At 42.1% G+C, this 19,729-nt stretch overlaps 1 protein-coding gene across 2 annotated transcripts in view; it reads left to right on the top strand.

Annotated features, from left to right (window-relative positions):
- LOC137648876 (gastrula zinc finger protein XlCGF57.1-like) overlaps positions 1–19,023 on the top strand; it is a 28,231-nt gene extending 9,208 nt beyond the window's left edge. Inside the window, exon 2 of one of the 2 annotated variants that reach the window (XM_068382048.1) lies at positions 15,903–19,023. In XM_068382048.1, the coding sequence (XP_068238149.1) occupies positions 16,666–17,883 (1,218 nt within the window). In that variant the 5' untranslated portion in view covers positions 15,903–16,665 and the 3' untranslated portion in view covers positions 17,884–19,023. Of the gene's footprint in view, positions 1–7,852; positions 9,918–15,902 lie in introns of those variants that run through there. The other variant, XM_068382049.1, reaches the window with a different exon arrangement.
- The last annotated feature ends 706 nt before the right edge of the window (positions 19,024–19,729 follow it).

Below are 19,729 nucleotides of genomic sequence, written 5' to 3'. Positions count from 1 at the left end.
TTCCGAAGGCCTCGGTAGATCCTCACACCGCTTGTTCTGACTGTAGGGACAGGCCCTGTCAGTTAGAAAATCGATGTGAGGAATGCGCCGGACTTTCGGAATTGGAATTTGTCCGTCTTTTGAAATATTCAACTAAGTTAGAGAGAGGTAGAGTTAGGAGGAGTTCTTCTCACTCTTCACTGTTTTCCTCACCTCATGATCCCCTACCTTTTCCTACCCCTGTAGTGGCTACCCCCGAACCTACTTTTTGCCCTCCGCCTGATATGTCAGTTGTTTTGCGTGCTATTCAGGCCTTAGGCGATAAAGTAGAGTCAGTGGTAAGTGACCATAAGTCTCTGATGGCCGAAGTAAAGGAACTTAAGGTCAAGAGTGCAGTGGGTGGAATTAGTGCCAGTGCTGTGACGAGTGCTAGTGTCAGTGCAGTGCCAAGTGCTAGTGTCAGTGCCAGTGTGGTGCGTGAGGATATTTCTGTGCGAGCCAGTCGTCCTCCCAGTCCGGGACCTCTTGCAAGCTCCCAAGCCCAGGGGAGAAGCAATGTCGAAGGGCATAAGGGTTCGGCAGGCCTTGTTAGGCGCACAGAAGTATCCTCGGTGGTTGCGGGCGTGTCTTCCAAAGACCGTCACTCCCACCTGCAGACGATTGAGCCCGTCTTTATCTCGTCCGCTAATCAACTGTCTGGGAAGAAACGTTGGTCTCAGGTCTCGAGACCGCTTAAACGCAGAGTCCAGTCCGCGAGTGCTCAGCCAGGTTGCAGTCATTGGCTCAGCTCTGACTCGCCTCAGTCATCTGTCGACTGCACTCCGCCCAAGAGGAGTAAGGTTCTGCCACAACAGAGCTCGACTGTTAAGGCTTTTCCTCAGTCTGCTGTCGTTTCTGCTGATCCCAAGTGGACTCTTCTTCAGTCCATGCAAGCACAGCTTTCGGACTTGATGCGTGAGTGTCGGGCTGAGAGTGTTGCGCCTCCGCCTACACTCCCTCCGCCTGCTCTCGCTCCGCCTGCGTTCGCTCCGCCTACGCTCGCTCCGCCTGATCGCAGTACCACCTGCCAGGCGTACGATGTTGAGCCACATTCTGAGTTTGCTGTTCCCAGTGGTGTTCAGCCTACGCCTTCGTTAAGGCAACCTTTGCTTTGGGATCAGGAGGATTATACCTCTCTTCCTCCTCCTCCCCTTGCTGCTCCACCAGTGGTGCAACTCTCGGTTGAGGTACAACAACCTCTCCCGTCCATGAGTCAGTCTCCTCAGCTCTCGCTGCAGCGAGCTCAACCCTCCACAAGGCAAGCACCACTACACCTTGGCCCTGCGCCTCAGGAACCTCAGCTTGCGAGACAATTACCTTGTTCTGCGCAGCCTCAACCTCATCATGCTACGCTCATACCACAGGAACAGGAACTTGCTACTCCGCTTCCGCCAACCGCTCAGCAAGCGCTTTCCTTGGGTTCAACCTCTCATGCTAGGAGTCAGCCTCCTCCACCCATGCGCCTTCCTTCTGCTTCGTCTGTTATTCAGCCTTTGCAGTCTGAGCCTCAGGTTTTCCCTCAACAGTCACTTGAAGAGGAAACCACTATTATTGTTCCTTCTCGTTCCGACTCTGCAGTTCAGCATTCTTGTCCGATCTCTTCGCTACACTCTGGTGATGAGGCTTCGGATGATGAGGAGGCACACCTGGATCCCTTATCAGACGTGGATGAATCCAAGCTTTCTCCACAGTCTATTGATTTTCGTAAGGTCTTGGCTCTACTTAGGGAGGTTTACCCAGACCACTTTGTCTCTGCTATTCCCCGCTCTCCGCCATCTGAGTTTTCGCTGGGCGTACAACAAGCTAAGTCCACCTATACTAAGCTAGTCCTAGCTAGATCCTCTAAGAGGGCTTTAAGGATCTTAGGGGAATGGCTGCAGTCTAAGCAACACCTTGGCAAGACTTCTTTCATGTTCCCTCCAACGAAGCTCACTTCGAAAGCGAGCGTTTGGTATGCCACAGGAGAAGCACCAGGCTTGGGAGTACCTGCCTCTGCCCAGGCTGACTTCTCAAGTCTGGTAGACTCGCCTCGGAGAACTGCAATGAGACGCTCGAAGGTTTGTTGGACCTTCTCAGACCTGGATCACTTACTGAAAGGAATGTTTAGAGCATTTGAAATGTTCAACTTTCTAGACTGGTGCCTGGGGGCCCTCAGCAAGAAGACCTCTCCTGCGGACAAAGATTCTGCCATGCTATTAATGTCCTGCATGGATAAGGCCATTAGGGATGGTTCGGGTGAGCTTGCGTCGATGTTTGTATCAGGGGTTTTGAAGAAAAGGGAACAACTGTGTACCTTCCTTTCCGCCAGCATTACACCTTGCCAACGGTCACAACTCCTTTTTGCTCCGCTCTCGAAGTTCCTCTTTCCCGAAGAGCTGGTTAAGGACTTGTCTGCTGCCCTGATACAAAAGGATACACACGATCTTGTAGCCTCATCGGCTCGTAAGTCTAAGGTTGCTACCTCAGTCCCCAAGACTTATCGCTCCCCAGTGGCTGATACCCCTGCTACGAGGTTCATACCGCCCTTTCGTGGTAGAGCCCCCAGCCGAGGAAGCTCCCGTCCAGACTCTCACAGGAGCAAGTCTAGGAAAGGATCCAGGACATCTAAAGGAAAAAACTGACTCTCCGCATCTCCAGACAGCAGTAGGAGCCAGACTCAAGATCTTCTGGCGAGCCTGGGAGAAGAGAGGTGCAGACGCCCAGTCTGTCAGTTGGCTGAGGAACGGTTACAGGATTCCATTCTGCCTCAAACCACCTCTGACCACATCGCCCATCAACCTCTCTCCCAACTACAAAGAAGAGGACAAGAGGCTAGCATTGCACCAGGAGGTGTCACTACTTGTGCAGAAGAAGGCAGTGGTTATAGTCCGGGACCATCAATCCCCGGGCTTCTACAACCGTCTCTTTCTTGTGGCCAAGAAGACAGGAGGTTGGAGACCGGTGCTGGACGTCAGCGCTCTCAACGAGTATGTCACCAAGCAGACGTTCATGATGGAGATGACGAAGTCGGTCTTAGCAGCGGTCAGACAGGAGGACTGGATGGTCTCGTTGGACTTGAAAGATGCATACTTTCACGTTCCTATTCATCCAGACTCCCAACCTTTCCTGAGATTCGTTTTTGGAAAGGTTGTCTACCAATTTCAAGCCCTGTGTTTTGGCCTAAGCACAGCTCCTATGGTCTTTACTCATCTGATGAGGAATATAGCAAAATTCCTACACTTGTCGAACATCAGAGCCTCCCTCTACTTAGACGACTGGCTGTTGAGAGCCTCCACGAGTCGTCGTTGTCTGGAGAATCTCAATTGGACTTTAGACTTAATCAGAGACCTAGGTCTATTAGTCAACATAGAGAAGTCTCAACTCATTCCCTCCCAATCCATTGTGTACCTGGGAATGGAGATTCGGAGTCAGGATTTTCGGGCTTTTCCATCGGCCCCCAGGATAAGCCAGGCCCTAGAGTGCATCATGAGCATGCTGAAGAGGAGCAGTTGCTCAGTGAGACAGTGGATGAGTCTCACAGGGACCCTCTCATCACTGGCCCTGTTTGTCGAGCTAGGGAGACTCCACCTCCGCCCTCTTCAATTCCATCTTGCAGCTCATTGGGACAAGGGTTCGACTCTCGAAGCAGTCTCTATCCCTATCAACCAAGAGATGAAGACCACTCTCCTGTGGTGGAAGCACAACCTCCTTCTCAAGGAGGGTCTATCGTTGGCCATTCAGACCCCCAATCTTCATCTCTTCTCAGATGCATCGGACTCGGGCTGGGGTGCTACCTTGGACGGACGGGAATGCTCGGGAACGTGGAACGAGGAACAAGGATTACTCCACATCAACTGCAAGGAGCTGCTAGCAGTTCATCTAGCCCTGTTGAACTTCAAGTCCCTCCTGCTAGGCAAAGTGGTGGAGGTGAACTCAGACAATACCACAGCCTTGGCTTACATCTCCAAGCAAGGAGGGACTCATTCGAGGAGCCTATACGAGATCGCAAGGGACCTCCTCATTTGGTCAAGAGGTCTAAACCTCACTCTGGTCACGAGGTTCATTCAGGGCGATATGAACGTCTCAGCAGATCGCCTAAGCAGAAGGAATCAGGTCATTCCCACGGAATGGACCCTCCACAAGAGTGTGTGCAACAGACTTTGGACCTTGTGGGGTCAACCTACCATAGATCTGTTTGCCACCTCCATAACCAAGAGACTTCCGCTGTACTGTTCCCCTGTTCCAGACCCTGCAGCAGTTCATGTGGATGCTTTTCTACTGAACTGGTCCCATCTCGACCTGTACGCATTCCCACCGTTCAAGATAATAAACAAAGTTCTGCAGAAATTCGTCTCGCACGAAGGGACACGGCTGACGCTGGTTGCTCCCCTTTGGCCTGCAAGAGAATGGTTCACAGAGGTACTTCAATGGCTAGTCGACTTCCCCAGGACTCTACCTCTAAGAGTGGACCTTCTACGTCAACCTCACGTAGACAGGTTGCACCCAAACCTCCACGCTCTTCGGCTGACTGCCTTCAGACTGTCGAAAGATTCGCTAGAGCTAGAGGCTTTTCGAAGGAGGCAGCCAGTGCGATTGCCAGAGCAAGAAGGGTTTCCACTCGTAGAGTCTACCAGTCTAAGTGGGAGGTCTTCCGAAGCTGGTGTAGAGCCAATTCAATATCCTCTACCAATACCTCTGTGACCCAAATAGCTGACTTCCTTCTACATCTTAGGAATGAGAGATCCCTTTCAGCACCTACGATTAAAGGATATAGGAGTATGTTGGCTTCAGTTCTCCGCCACAGAGGTTTGGACCTGTCTTCCAACAAGGACCTTCAAGACATTCTTAAGTCTTTTGAGACGTCTAAAGAACGTCGTCTTTCCACTCCAGGCTGGAATCTAGACGTAGTCTTAAGGTTCCTTATGTCATCTAGGTTCGAACCTCTCCAGTCAGCTTCCTTCAAGGACCTTACCCTCAAGACTCTTTTTCTCGTCTGCCTTGCAACAGCTAAGAGAGTCAGTGAGGTTCATGCCTTCAGCAAGAACATTGGTTTCACAACCGAATCTGCAACATGTTCTTTTCAGCTTGGATTCCTAGCAAAGAACGAGCTTCCTTCACGTCCTTGGCCTAGATCGTTTGAAATACCTAGCCTCTCCAACATGGTAGGTAACGAACTAGAGAGAGTTCTTTGCCCTGTCAGAGCTCTCAAATATTATCTTAAGAGGTCTAAACCTATTCGAGGACAGTCAGAAGCTTTATGGTGTGCCATCAAGAAACCTTCGAGACCCATGTCCAAGAATGGGCTTTCGTATTATATAAGGCTTCTGATCAGAGAAGCACATTCTCACTTAAAGGAGGAAGACCTTGCATTGCTGAAGGTAAGGACCCACGAAGTAAGAGCCGTAGCTACTTCGATGGCCTTTAATAAAAACCGTTCTCTGCAGAGCATAATGGATGCAACCTATTGGAGGAGCAAGTCAGTGTTTGCATCATTTTATCTGAAAGATGTCCAGTCTCTTTACGAGAACTGCTACACCCTGGGACCATTCGTAGCAGCGAGTGCAGTAGTAGGTGAGGGCTCAGCCACTACATTCCCTTAATCCCATAACCTTTTTTAACCTTTCTCTTGAATACTTTTATTGCTGTTTTTATGGTTGTTACGGTAGGCTAAGAAGCCTTCCGCATCCTTTTGATTTGGCGGGTGGTCTATTCATTCTTGAGAAGCGCCTGGGTTAAAGGTTTGGTAGAGGTCCTTTAGTAGGGGTTGCAACCCCGTGTACTTTGGCACCTTTGGGTTGATTCAGCCTCCAAGAGGAACGCTGCGCTCAGTAAGGAAGACGAACTTTAAAAAAAAGAGGCAGAGTAACGGTTCTATTCGACTTCCTTACCAGGTACTTATTATTTCATTGTTATTTGAGATAACTGTTATATGAAATATGGGATACTTAGCTATCCTTTAATCTTGTACACTGGTTTTCACCCACCTCCCTGGGTGTGAATCAGCTACATGATTATCGGGTAAGTTTAATATTGAAAAATGTTATTTTTATTAGTAAAATAAATTTTTGAATATACTTACCCGATAATCATGATTTAATCGACCCTCCCTTCCTCCCCAGAGAGAACCAGTGGACCGAGGAATAATTGAGGAGGTGTCAACAAGAAGTACTTGAGTACCTGGCCACAGGTGGCGCTGGTAAGTACACCCCCTTCTAGTATTGTGATAGCTGGCGTATCCCTCCATAGAATTCTGTCGGGCAACGGAGTTGACAGCTACATGATTATCGGGTAAGTATATTCAAAAATTTATTTTACTAATAAAAATAACATTTCTAGTCTTTGGGGATTAACTGACGATCCTTATCTGACCAAATAACTCTCTAGTCTGTAAGACAGCTGAGGCGGTATCTCAAGCACATGAGAGGATCTTGCCCTCATATCAAGCGTCAGCTTGTCAGTACGGGCAAGATCAAGGGGAGAATTACAAAAATTACTGTCTCCATGGATTTAACTGGGCATTTGACCGCTCACTTAATGAAGGGCGGACAACCCAGAACTCATGACAGTGTCATAGGTACGTCCCTGGCATTCAAAAGAAACTTCTCGGTGGTGCAGGTGCTACAAGCGGGCGTTTGGAAGAGGCAAACTACCTTCACCGCCCACTACCTGCAAAAAAAAAACCCACCGGACCCAAGATACATTTACTCTAGGCCCTGTGGTGGCTGCTCAACAAGGGGTTTAGCTACCTTACAGAACTAGTAGCAGTTTGGCGAGGGCAGAAGTTGCAGTGGTGTTAGTCTGGAATTAATGTAAAGGTATGACGCAACACTCACAACCTCCTTACAAGGGGGAGTTAGGTCCTGTCTGGGTCCGAGTGTGCTTGAGTGTCAACCCACTTTTTATACTCAACCTAGATGAAGTCACAGTACTAATTTCCTCTCACGTCAACCCCTTGTCATTGACGGGCCAATGGTTCATGAGGTGACAGGATGCTCTTTAAGGTTTAAAGGTCGTTCATGAATGGCAGACGCAAGGGACAGTGACATTGCCCTATTGGGTGGGACAATGCCTTAGAGACTAACCATATATACATATGATCAGCACCCAAGCCCCCTCTCCACCCAAGCTAGGACCATTGAGGGCCAGGTAATGGCTGCTGAAGACTCAGCAGATAGATCTATAGGCTCCTCTAAACCCTGTATCCTTAGCTCATAAGGATGGTGAGGTTGTAGCGACCAAAGAAACTAATGACTTTGAGCCGGACTTGAACCCCAGTCTGGCGTTTACCAGTCAGGGACATTACCACATCGGCCACCACAATGCTCTATTGAGTTCGGCTTTATATCCCGGGGAAATGTTCTTCAGCCAGTTGGAATAGGACTTCCACCCACCTTAGGGTGAGTCTCCTGCATGAAGAACGAAAGTTGTATTTGTGCAGGAACGTATGGCAAATTTGGAAGTATTTTATATTTTTTCTAACTACAAATCTGAGCTCTTTACACATACTTGTCCCACCATCACCTACCTCCTTGAAATCCTGCTTGCAATCAGAAGTGATGAGAGCTCACTCAGTGTGTGTGAGCGGGTGGACTGGTGTAACACCTCCTCTCCCCCGCTATCCCCTGCTATTTAGCGGAAGGTCAGTAACACCTCGCATTAAAGTTTTTATGGCTAAACCAGCTCGTGCCGAATCATCTCGCCTATGTAAAGATCTCGGATTTGTATTATAAAAAATAAAAATTACTTCCAAATTTGTCATACAGTATTACTATATAAAGAAAAAAAATCATGTCTGCTGCAATCTGTGGAGTATAAAAATATACCATGTTTCAATTTCATCTACTTCCAATTTCAGACACTGGACAAGTAAAGAGACGGTTTTAGAGAAGCTTCATGAGAACATTTTAGAGAGAACAAGCCTCACGAAGATTGGTGTTGTAAGGGAGAAGCACATTTGTTGATACTGTTGAATGTAGGATTTCTCTGGAGAAAGAATGAAAAAGACTTTTGACTTGAAATTTGTGGTTGCTTAACTGCGATAGTATCTGAAGATGCTATGGGATGTTCCTGCTGATTGAAAATCCTTGGGAATAAATGTGTGTTTCTTGTATATAAGAATAATATTGTCCAGTCTATGAATTATAGAATTTTTTTTCACCATATCCATTGAAAAAGACTACATGTTTAAAATTCTAACGTGATATTTTTCATAGGTAAAAGTCAAAATGAAGACTTGAGATTGTGGGTGAAGGTTTTATTATCTCAAAATTTGAACAAAATCATCTGACCAGCTTTATCAGAAAGTGTTTTGATATGATACTTAAATTGATTGATTCTCATTAGATCTAAAATAAGTGTTTTTTGCTTATTGAAGGGAAGGGATGATTTTAACCTCTTTAATTAGGTTTTTTGTAGACTAGTAAAAATGTGACCTAGATATTTGATATTTAGAACTTGCATAATTTAACATACTCTTTGAAAACAGACATTAAACATTAAAATAGTAATAAAATATATACAGTACTATATACCATCAGTGGAAACAGTTGTAGGTAGACCAGCCCCACCAAATATTATGAGTGAGGAAATCTTTGTTCCTGGGATGTATGCCGCCCAAAATCCATTTGCTTGTCAGGAATGTGGAACAGAATTTGGTTTGAAAGCTGCCCTCTCCATGCACAGGAAAACCCACCACCAGAAGAAGAACTCGTGCCTTTGCCAATTTTGCGGGAAGGGCTATGCTACTAAACAGCATCTTGCCAAACATATCAAATCCCATACCTGCAGAATATGCGGAAAAATGTGCTTTGAAGGTACTCTCACCGCTCACATGGGAACGCACGACCACAATGTGGGGAAGAAAGTCACTTGTGAAGTATGTGGGAAAACCGTGAGTGGGAAAAGGTTAGTTGGCCACGCAAAATGTAAGCCCTATTTTTGCGAGCATTGTGGTGAACGATTCCACTTCGAAGAAAGCCTGACCAAACACCTCGAAGAACATAAGGGGCCAGAGTGGTATTTTTGCATGCATTGTGGGAAGCAATATGACTTGAAAGAGTCCCTGGAAAAACACATCAAAACTCATGAGAGAAAAAAAACATTTAGCTGTAAGGAATGCGGAAAGAAATTCATTGACGAAAATTATTTTGCAAAACATATGAAATTCCATATAGGAGAAAAGCCTTTTTCCTGTCAAAAGTGCGGAGAGAAATTTGCTCTGAAGCGTTCGCTCACCAGCCACATGGCCGTGCATCACAAGGAAGAGCCGCTGGGTTGCCGAGAGTGTGGGAAGAGGTTTTGTCAAAATGTACACTCGGGAAGCCACAGTGGAGAGAATCAGTTTGTGTGTCTGCGTTGCGGAGAAGGGTTCAGTAACCAACGCTCCTTTACAACACATGCAAAAATTCATAGAAGAAATAAGTGGTTTACGTGTAATGACTGTGGGAGGCGCTTTGCTTCGAAATTAAATTTAGAGGTTCATTTGATGATCAAAGCTGGTGTACGCCGTAAAGGCTCTAAAGGCCGTAAAGGCATTGAGTGTGGGAAGGAATTTGTTGGAGAATCTCGTCTAGATACTCCCGTCCAAATTCATGCAGCCGAAAAGTCATCGAGTCTTGATGAAGTTGGTCTCTCGTTGAATAAGGAAAATGATACCAAAGACTTTAAAGTGGAAGATGTGATTATTGAAGACAGTGATACCATTTCTATAAAATCAGAAGATGAAGGAGACTTATTCCCATTTCAGAACATAGGAGCAGTGTTTGTGAACGGATAAAGACATTGTACCATTTTTACTACTATTTATATGGGACCCTAAGATGCACATCCATCGTATAAACAGTTTTTGTATAGTCGGTTTGTATGATTTTTAGCAGATTAACCATGTTATTGGAAAAAGTAATATTTCTAAGTAAACTATTTTTATTGAGTAAATTATTATTTTTTATCCAAAGTCTATATTTATGGTGTACTGTACTGTACAAACATTTGACCAATCAATTGTATGATATAATTTCAATCTGTGTTGCTACTAGTAGCTCATTAAGATCGGGAGTTGTAATGTCTCTTTCGCCCATGTTTCCTACCCCGTCCCTTATCCTTCGAGACTAGGTTAACTCTATTTAAGGATAACCATGGGTTGTTATTAACACGTCTCTGATTTATACACGATATCTCTCGGGATATTCGCTCCGGTGGTTAGAACTCCGTGATAACCTCCAAGGTAAAATTTTTCTGGTATATCACTCGCAGAAATATCCCAAGTAGAAGCTGTCAATGAGGAACTTCCATCAGGACGACATGGCTGTCTCACCCAAATATAGATTGTTCCTTTGTCAAAATCCGTTTGTTCCGTAACTGGAAAACAAACCGCGCTATTTATTAGGGGTATTACTTTCTGCGAAGCTGAAATGACGAGCCATTAAAATTTAGCGAGGGTTAACTACCCACACTGCTAGTTAGCAGAGGATAGGGCAGTACAGTAGCTTGCTACCACTCCCACTCACACACCGGTAACTTAGCTCACTTTGCTTTTGGCTCAGATGGAGAGCGGTTGTATCCTCTCTTCCTCCTCGCCTATTCTGGACTGCCATTAATTTTCGTCTTTTAACTTACTTTTTCTTATATGTATATATATATATGAAAACATTCTTAATGTTTATGTATATATATATATATATATATATATATATATATATATATATATATATATATATATATATATATATATATATATATAGAAATGCTGTAAGTTTCCTTTTAAGTGTTTGTGCTGTGCATGTGATACGTAACAACAGGTTCTCAAGACACTTGCGCAAGGCCAGGGAACCTTCCCTTCCGACCTCTCCCCCCCTTGTCCATCGGTCTTCCCATCGGCATATAACCTACCATTGACTCGGATGTCGCTGCAGGGGAATCGTCATTGTTTAGACCTTCCTCGTTTAACTGTTGTTTTTGCCTTTCCCTCTTCCTACGGGAAACATGGATTACTGAGCGTAGGGAGTGTGGCCTCTCAGAGATTGACTACAGTCTTTCTCTTCTCTAGACCGTTCACCTTTCATTGGCCTCCGACAGTGTACTAACGGGGGGAGCAACTTTCCCGTTCGCGGGTTAGGTTGCGCTTCTGATTCTTTTTCTCAATTATTTAAGTGAAATTATAATTGCTGTAATTTTAACTTTTCAGCTTCTTCTCCGTGGGGAACACTTCCCTTCAGAGGATCAGTGGTTCTTCCTATTATTGAATATTTTTAGCTGATTTAAATCTTGTGATTCTTGTTTTATTACAGTTACTCTCCGCTCCCCTTCTCCCGTCGATGTCAATTGGGGAAGGGAGGGCCCAATACTTATTTTATGTTTGTTCCCTCGGTGGTCCCTCTTCCCGTTGCGGATTAGGTGTTCCTCCCTAGGGAATTTTTTGTTACATAATTTATTTCAATTTTCCTCTGTTAGCAATGCAGTTTTCTTCGTTTGACTAAGAGTGCAGATTAAGCAGAGCTGTTCTGTTCATGCCTGGGGAATCTGCTGTCACTGCTGTCCCTCAGAGGACGTCATCATGGGCATCATGCATTCTCTTACAAGTACGCCCGTGGCAACACCTGATCAGCACTTCATCTTCTAGGAACTAGCTCCGACTATGCTTCCTCAGGTAGTGCTCTCGTAAGATCATCTTAGAGCAGATCATCTTTGAGCGCTACCAGGTGGTTCGCCTCCAGGGGTTGGACAACTTTCCCTTCCGAGGGAGAGTTTCCTCTCCAGGTGTGAGGTTGTTTCTCCCTTCCGAGGGAGAACTTTCTGCATCTTCATCACTTCATCGACTCTGACTGCTGTTGCTGTCTTCGCCTAGACTACACTCCCCCCTTGCTGAGTCTCTCTTCCTTCGGGGGCAGAGCACAGTCTTAGGCATGTCTCGCCTTCAAAGTGTTAAAAGATTGGACATGGAAGATCGAGGACCTCAGGTTGTAGACTCATTCCAAGAAGCATTAAATCCTCTTTGCATCATCTTTAAGTTTGTGAAATCCCAGAATCCACTGCCATATCTTTAGACCTATTTATTTACTGTAGATGAATTTGTTTTAAGCATATGCTGGCCTACATTACGGTGTTGATATGTCCAATTAAATTTCACTTGATGCATATAGACTTGTTTAGGTGTCAAGTTGTACATGTACATGAAATATCATGTTTACTCAAGCATGAATATATACAGTATATACAGTACTGTATATGTATATTTATACAGTATATATACAGTATACATATATTTCTATTTAGATATATAGTTATATACAACCCAACATGTTTTTCGTCATCCGTATCGGGCTGAGCCCCGTGACCTCTTTCCCCTGGTATGACCTCATAAAAGTTGAACATCAAGCTCCTCCTTTTCCTCTTCCTCAGCTTTGGGAGATTCTAAAGAGGCTGCTGCATTAGAAGAACAAGAAGTTGAAGATATCGTCAAAGGAGTCGGGGAAGATTGATCTACCAAATAAAAACTCACCAGCCTAAACTAGAAATCTTTATGAAGCTCAGTAGCAAGTTAGGAGAGAGGTTGGCTACTGCTCACTTGCCTAACATAAGCTATTCACTTTTGATGTAATCAGTCCGTGGTGGGTTTACAGGTGTCGACCCAAAGGAGACTCTATAGTAGGTTTTAGAATCTAGGGAAGGGAATAATTCTCCTCTCCCTGAGACTCCATTGCCTAAGACTTCTGCTTGTTTGATATCCAAGTTCCTTGGGAGCCTAATTTGGGTGTTCAGCACTGCCGTTTCATTTGTTATCCTTACGACTTGTTCCTGTTAATGACTACCTGTGGGAAGGATGTGCTTATGAGTGTAACCTTTTCTTAACCTTTTCTTTCCTTCATCCCCAATCACACTGAAAGACTATAAAAATGAGGCACTTTTCAGTAGTTCCGGGTAACAGGTATTTACTCGTATGTTTGGAAGCTCCATAATCTATCCTGGGGAAACCAGGAATTGTTTACCTGTCATTTTATGTAGTAAAGATGTTGCTTGGAAGTTTGACTTTTCCAGTCAGGGATTCTAATTGTTGGTGGTATTTGCACGACTCCAGTTACCATCTGGAAAATTTTACTTGTGTTCCATATATCATGGACAAAATTAAAGATCTTATCCTATCTTTGGATTTTGCATGAGATATTGTCTTTATTCTCTGCCTCATTTCCTTTTGTTCTGCTTCGATGGCGAGTGAACGACTTACCTCTTACTTGTTCCTTTTTATGAAGTTTTGAGTACAGGAGACCCTTGTGTTACAACGGTCTCAAGTTACAATGATTTACCATTACGAATGGGCTCCCGTAAAGTGCTTAAAAAACCCTTGTAACTCAATTTTGATCAACATTTCGTCTGTTGATACGACGAAATGCTTGCTGACGCAGATAGCAACTAATGCTTCAGCGTAGGGTGTTGTGCGTCACTTTGCCATTAGTATGCCCCCCCCTTTTTTGTTTTACGAAACAAATTTGGGATTCTGTGCTGGTCCTTTTTATTTTGATAGTTTTGTCCCTTTTTTTTTCTGTGCATCGTGTCTAGAAAGCACAAGGGAGACTTATGATGGGCTTGTGCAGGCCAACCACAGGAATATAGGCTGGGAATTTTTATAAGAAGGTTCTCAACTCATAAACATTCGACCTCAAAACATTCGGAGGTATAAACACAAAACCAACAAAAATCATAAATCTTGAATATTGTATCAAAAGTTCATAATGGAATACAGTACTGTAATAAGATAATACTGTATGTACATTAATGCATTAAGCAAAATTACATTTGCAATACGAAACGGAACTATTTAACCCTTTTACCCCCAATGGACGTACTGGTACGTTTCACAAAACTCATCCCTTTACTCCCATGGACGTACCGGTACGTCCTTGCAAAAAACTGCTTTTTAAATTTTTTTTTTGCATATTTTTGATAATTTTTTGAGAAACTTCAGGCATTTTCCAAGAGAATGAGACCAACCTGACCTCTCTATGACGAAAATTAAGGCTGTTAGAGCAATTAAAAAAAATATATATAGCAAAATGTGCTGGGAAAAAAATAACCCCTAGGGTTAAGGGTTGGGAAGTTCCAAATAGCCTGGGGGTAAAAGGGTTAATGACTTTTGCTGCCTTTTTATCTTTTCCTACTTTCAACATTCCAAAATCCTGATTTTGATTTCAAAATGAAAGGTTTTAAAAGTTTTAGAAAAATTTGAATTCAAGAGATTCGATGCTACCTTTAGTAATGAAACAGAATACTCGAACAAATTTGTTTCATTAAGGTGATAGTAACTAGACAATGACAGTTTATAAAGTATATTCTTTTTCTGTGAATAGAAAAATTAAAAATTAAAATGCCTAGGCAACATGTTCAGTACTGCAGCATCCCCTTGAAAGTAAAAGAAAACGGTAATGTAAGATTGTGAAAGCGCTGTTAGTTGCTGTATGTAAAGCGAAGGCTAAACAAACATAATCTACTGATTGTAATTCACAAAATAAAAGTGTATTTTACTTAGGCCTTGCTGCTTCCTTCGGTGCCTTGGATGACCCTGAAAGTAGCAGCAGTAGGAGATTCAGCATTATGAAGCTTTATCTGTGGTGGATAATGGGGGAGGGTGGGCTGTGGCACCCTAGCAGTACCAGCCGAACTCGATTAAGTCCCTTATTTGGCTGGGAGGAACGTAGAGAGGAAAGGTCCCCTTTTTTGTTTCATTTGTTTGATGTTGGCTACCCCCCAAAATTGGGAGAAGTGCCTTGGTGTATGTTTGTATGTATGTACTTAATAATGATTCTAAAATTAATAATACTCTTAGTTATAAAATACCAATCAAAATGACTCAACTTCACAAAATGAAATAACATCCCAGCATACCATTTGAATGTTAGAGGAAATAAGATGGAAAGTGAGCATGGTCAGTTTGGGTGCGAAACTCGACACTAAAAATATGAGAGAAAATTATTCTAAATAAAGCTTTACCTTATTTTGGGGAACAAAAAAAGATCCTTTGGAAGTTTGCCTTGATCATTTGATTTGGAAAACAGATGGTAGTGTCCATAAAATTTTTCATAACTCTGACCATCCTTTACATTCAGATCTCCCTGGACAATTCTATCCTGTTCGTAATACTAGGCAGGCAGTTAATTCTAATAGCCAGGCCTTCTCCATCATGAGGCTCAATACTACACAGTATTCTAGAAGTTTTATTCCAGCTGTTATCAAGTTGTGGAATGATCTTCCTAATCGGGTAGTTGAATCAGTAGAACTTCAAAAGTTCAAAGTTGGAGCAAATGTTTTCATGTTGACCAGGCTGACATGAGTCTTTTTATAGTTTATATATGACATATCTGTTTTTGACGGTGTTAATAGTTTATATAGGACATATCTGATTTGACGTTGTTATTGTTTTTAGAATGATTTATTGTTAATTTATGCTCATCATTTATTTATTTCCTTATTTCCTTTCCTCACTGAGCTATTTTTCCCTATTGGAGCCCTTGGGCTTATAGCATCTTGCTTTTCCAACTAGGGTTGTAGCTTGGCTAGTAATAATAATAATAATAATAAATGAAAACAATGAAACAAATTAATATCCGCTGTTTTTATTTCTTAATATGTCTTTCCGAGCTATTGGTAGGTTGACTTGTGTTTTCTTAGGTTGAAGGCAAGTGATGAGTTACTGGCAGGGGAGTGGTGGCACTCCACTACAAGTCACTATTTAACTACCTGTTAAAAAGTGTCGGCAACTACCATCCAACTATTGCCGGTAATAACACAAAAGACCTTGTTTCGTATATCTGGAAATTAGGAAACATACAAATTACTTTAAAAAGTGTTTATGTTTGCTGCTATCTGTAGAGTATAAAGATGCACTGTATTTCAATCCCATCTAATTTCCATTTCAGACGCTGGAAAAGTAAGAGGTGGATTTAGAGGAGCTGCATATGAAGGTTTTTAGAAGGAACAAGCTTCGCGAAGATTGTAGTAAAGTGAGAAACCCAATTGTTGGTACTTCTGAGTGTCTGATTCGTCTGAAGAAAGGAGAGGGACTTTACTAGCGGCTGAGCTGGTTCTATTGGCTTGACTGTTATTGTATCTGAAAATGCTGTGGCACACTGTAGTCTAAGTCTTTTGGAATACGTTTGGGTTATTTTTCTTGTATTTAAGAATAATATTGTCCAGTTTATAAATTACCATATTTCTATAACTACTATATATGCCGTGTTTCAGATTTTGATATTTTTATATATGCCATAGCCAAAAGACAAAATTAAGACTTGAAATTGTGAGTTGTCTTGTTATCTCAAAATGAGGTAAAATCACTTTATTATCCTTGACAGAAAGTGTTTTGATGAGATAATTAAATTAATTGTTACTCTTTAGATTAAAAAAAACAAAAATGATGCTTATAGAAGAGAAGAGTAAAGGTGGTATTAACTTCTCTAATTATCTTTTGTAGACTAGTAAAAAGCTTATGTAGACTCTTTTGATTTTTAAAACTTGTATAATTTGACACGTTCTTCTTTGAAAACAGCATTAAACATTAAAATCGTAAAAAGGTATAGTAATAAAAAATATATACAGTAGTACTGTATACCATCTGCAGAAACAGTTGTAGGTAGACCAGCCCCACCTAGTATTACGAGTGAGGAAATCTTGGTTCCCAGGATGTGTGCCGCCCAAAATCCGCTTGCTTGTCAAGAATGTGGAACAGAATTTGGTTTGAAAGCTGCCCTCTCCATGCACACGAAAACCCACCACCAGAAGAAGGACTCGTGCCTTTGCCAATTTTGCGGGAAGGGCTATGCTACAGAACAGCAGCTGGCCAAACACGTTGAAACCCACGTCTGCGGAATATGCGGAGAAATGTGCTTTGAGGCGTCTTTCGCCAGTCACATGAAAATGCACAAACGCAATGGAGGAAAGAGGGTCTCGTGTGAAGAATGTGGGAAAATTGTGCATACGAGAAGCTTGACTGGCCACATGAAAACTCATAAGGGTTATAAGCCCATTTCTTGTGAGTACTGCGGTAAACGATTCCCCTTCAAATCGTACCTTGACAGACATTTGAGAAAACACGAGAGGCAAAGGTTGTATGGTTGTATGCAATGTGGGAAGCAGTACGATATGAAAAACTCACTCGCAAAACACATCAAAACTCATGGGAGAGAAATACTGTACTGTAAGGAATGTGGAAAGAGATTCTTTGATGAAACTCCTTTGGCGGAACATATGAAATTTCATATAGGAGAAAATTCATTTTCCTGCCAAAGGTGTGGAGAGAAATTTGCCTTGAAGCCTTCACTCATGAGTCACGTGGCCACGCATCACAAGGGGGAGCCGTTGGGATGCCGAGAGTGCGGGAAGATGTTCTGTCAAAATGCTCTTCACGTTGCACGTGCAGGAACCCACAATGGAGAAAATCGGTTTGTGTGCGAGTATTGCGGGAAAGGATTCAGTAACGAGCGGATCTTTGAAACGCATACGAGAACTCATTATATGAAGAGGGTGTTTGTGTGTAACGACTGTGGGAAGCGATATAATGAGAAAGTAAATTTTGAGGCTCATTTAAATACTCATAAGACTGGTGTCTGCCGTAAGGGCCCCAAAGGCCGTAAAGGTACTAAGGGTAGAAAAAGCCTCGAGTTTGGAAAGAAATTTGTCGGAGAACCTCATCTAGAGACGCTTGTGAAAACTCCTGCAGCCGAAAAGTCATTCATTCGCAATGATGAAATTGATCTCTCATTGAATAAGGAAAATGATATTACAGACTTTAAAGTTGAAGATATAAAATTTGAACACAGTGATACGATTTTTATAAAATCAGAAGACGAAGGAGAATTATTCCCTTTTTCGAACATTGAAACAGTGTTTGTTAGAGGGTAAACGTGCATCATTATTACGATTGTTCTGTACCTTGAAGACACGCATTCATTGTTTTTGTGAGATTTTACTAAAGTTTAAATGATCAGTACCTGTTCTATATTATGACCATAACCTAAAGAACTGAATCAGTAGAAGAAATCTATATTATGGAGAAAATTAAATATTTCTTTATGCACTGTAATATTGGTTTGCTCTTCAAACGTCTCTTAATTCATTGAGATCTATTAGCAATTCTTTGAGAGCCAGTAACATGATTGGGCTGGGTTTCTGTTCATGGGTCTTTATTACTGAAGACTGTACCCACTATTATCATAAGTGTTGGTTCTGAGGTTTGTCTAGAGAAGTGGTTACTATACAATACAGTGGTGTTGCAGAATCTAGCCAAAAGTTAAAGGGAAATTCATATGATTATTCCAGTCCTTTTTAGCAGTTATCATGTTATTGATAATATTTAAGTAAATTATATGTTTTTCTCTAAAGTCTATATTTATGCTGTACTATACAGTACTGTACAAACATTTGACCAATTGAGCCTATGATCCAATTTTAAGTTGTGTTTCTACCATAGTTTTCTGGGAAATTAATTTACAATCTTTTTGTTGCAAGTGAGCTAAAAGGGTCCTGTTTATCATTAATAAATGAAAATCTTTCCATGTGATTAAGGGAACACCAATGTTTTAATTTATTAGCATATTATTTCACAGATTTTAATATGTTGAAAACAGGAGATATTCGTATGCGGATACAAACATCCGAGTCATTTAAATTTGTTACTCTTAGTTTTGTTTTTTATGAATGGAATCAAAAAAGAAAAATGGTTTGATTGCTGCTTGAATGGCATACGGCCCTGATTAATCTACTTTTGACTTTACTTACACATATACGTAGCTGTAAATGTCAGAGAGAGAGAGAGAGAGAATAACTCTTGGCGGAGACTTCCTTCCACCTAAGTTAGACTCCCCATTTAAGTGACTCAGAAGATTGTATCCGGGTAGGAATAAACTACAAATTCAAAAAAAGGTTCTGCCTCATCTGCCCAGCAAGTCTTTGACCAGTAGATAGTGACGTAATCCATTCAGGTGGTGCCATTCAGTGGTGTTGCCTAGCAACTGATTATAATGCAATAAAACTCTTCCTTTTTTTTATTGTCTTTTTGTAGAAAACCAAACTAGAACTTGAGTATACAAATTATTTTTAACAATTGTAATATTCTTTTTAATTATGGGTCACTTTAGAGGTGGAAGATGAGACCACAGGAGTTCAGGCCTAACTGTTTACCTAGAACTATTTCAATGCAGTTAATAGAAAAGAGAATTGGTCCCTATGTTGTGCGTGTCAGTCTCAGCGTAGGGCTGTATGCTGTCACTAAGATGAGTTTGTATTTTGAGAATTAGCTCTATTTGATTTTTGTGAATACAGTGCCTTGCTCAAACTCAGAATACAGAAGTTGTTAACTTTATTTGGCTAGATTAAGGAATTATTATCATTATTAATTGCTATGTTACAACCCTAGTTGGAAAATCTGAATGATATAAGCCCATGGGCTGCAACAGGGAAAATAGCTCTGCGAGGAAAGGAAACGTGGGAAAATAAAGTATTTTAAGAACAGTAATATTAAAATAAATATATTCTTTATAAACTATAAAAACTTTACAAAACAAGAGGAAGAGAAACAAGATCGAATAGCATACCAGAGTGTACCCTCAAGCAAGAGAACTCTAACCCAAGACAGTGGAAGACTGTCACTCGTTAGTTCTTGGAAAACAAAGGCAGTCTCTCTTACTTCATTAACTAATGACATTTGCATTCCTCCCAGTCCCATGATTAACATATAGCTAAAGCAATA

This window comes from Palaemon carinicauda, chromosome 10 (assembly GCF_036898095.1).
Source record: "Palaemon carinicauda isolate YSFRI2023 chromosome 10, ASM3689809v2, whole genome shotgun sequence".
In the NCBI taxonomy this organism is placed as follows: Eukaryota; Metazoa; Arthropoda; class Malacostraca; order Decapoda; family Palaemonidae; genus Palaemon; species Palaemon carinicauda.
This window is presented reverse-complemented; position numbering and strand designations above follow the sequence as displayed.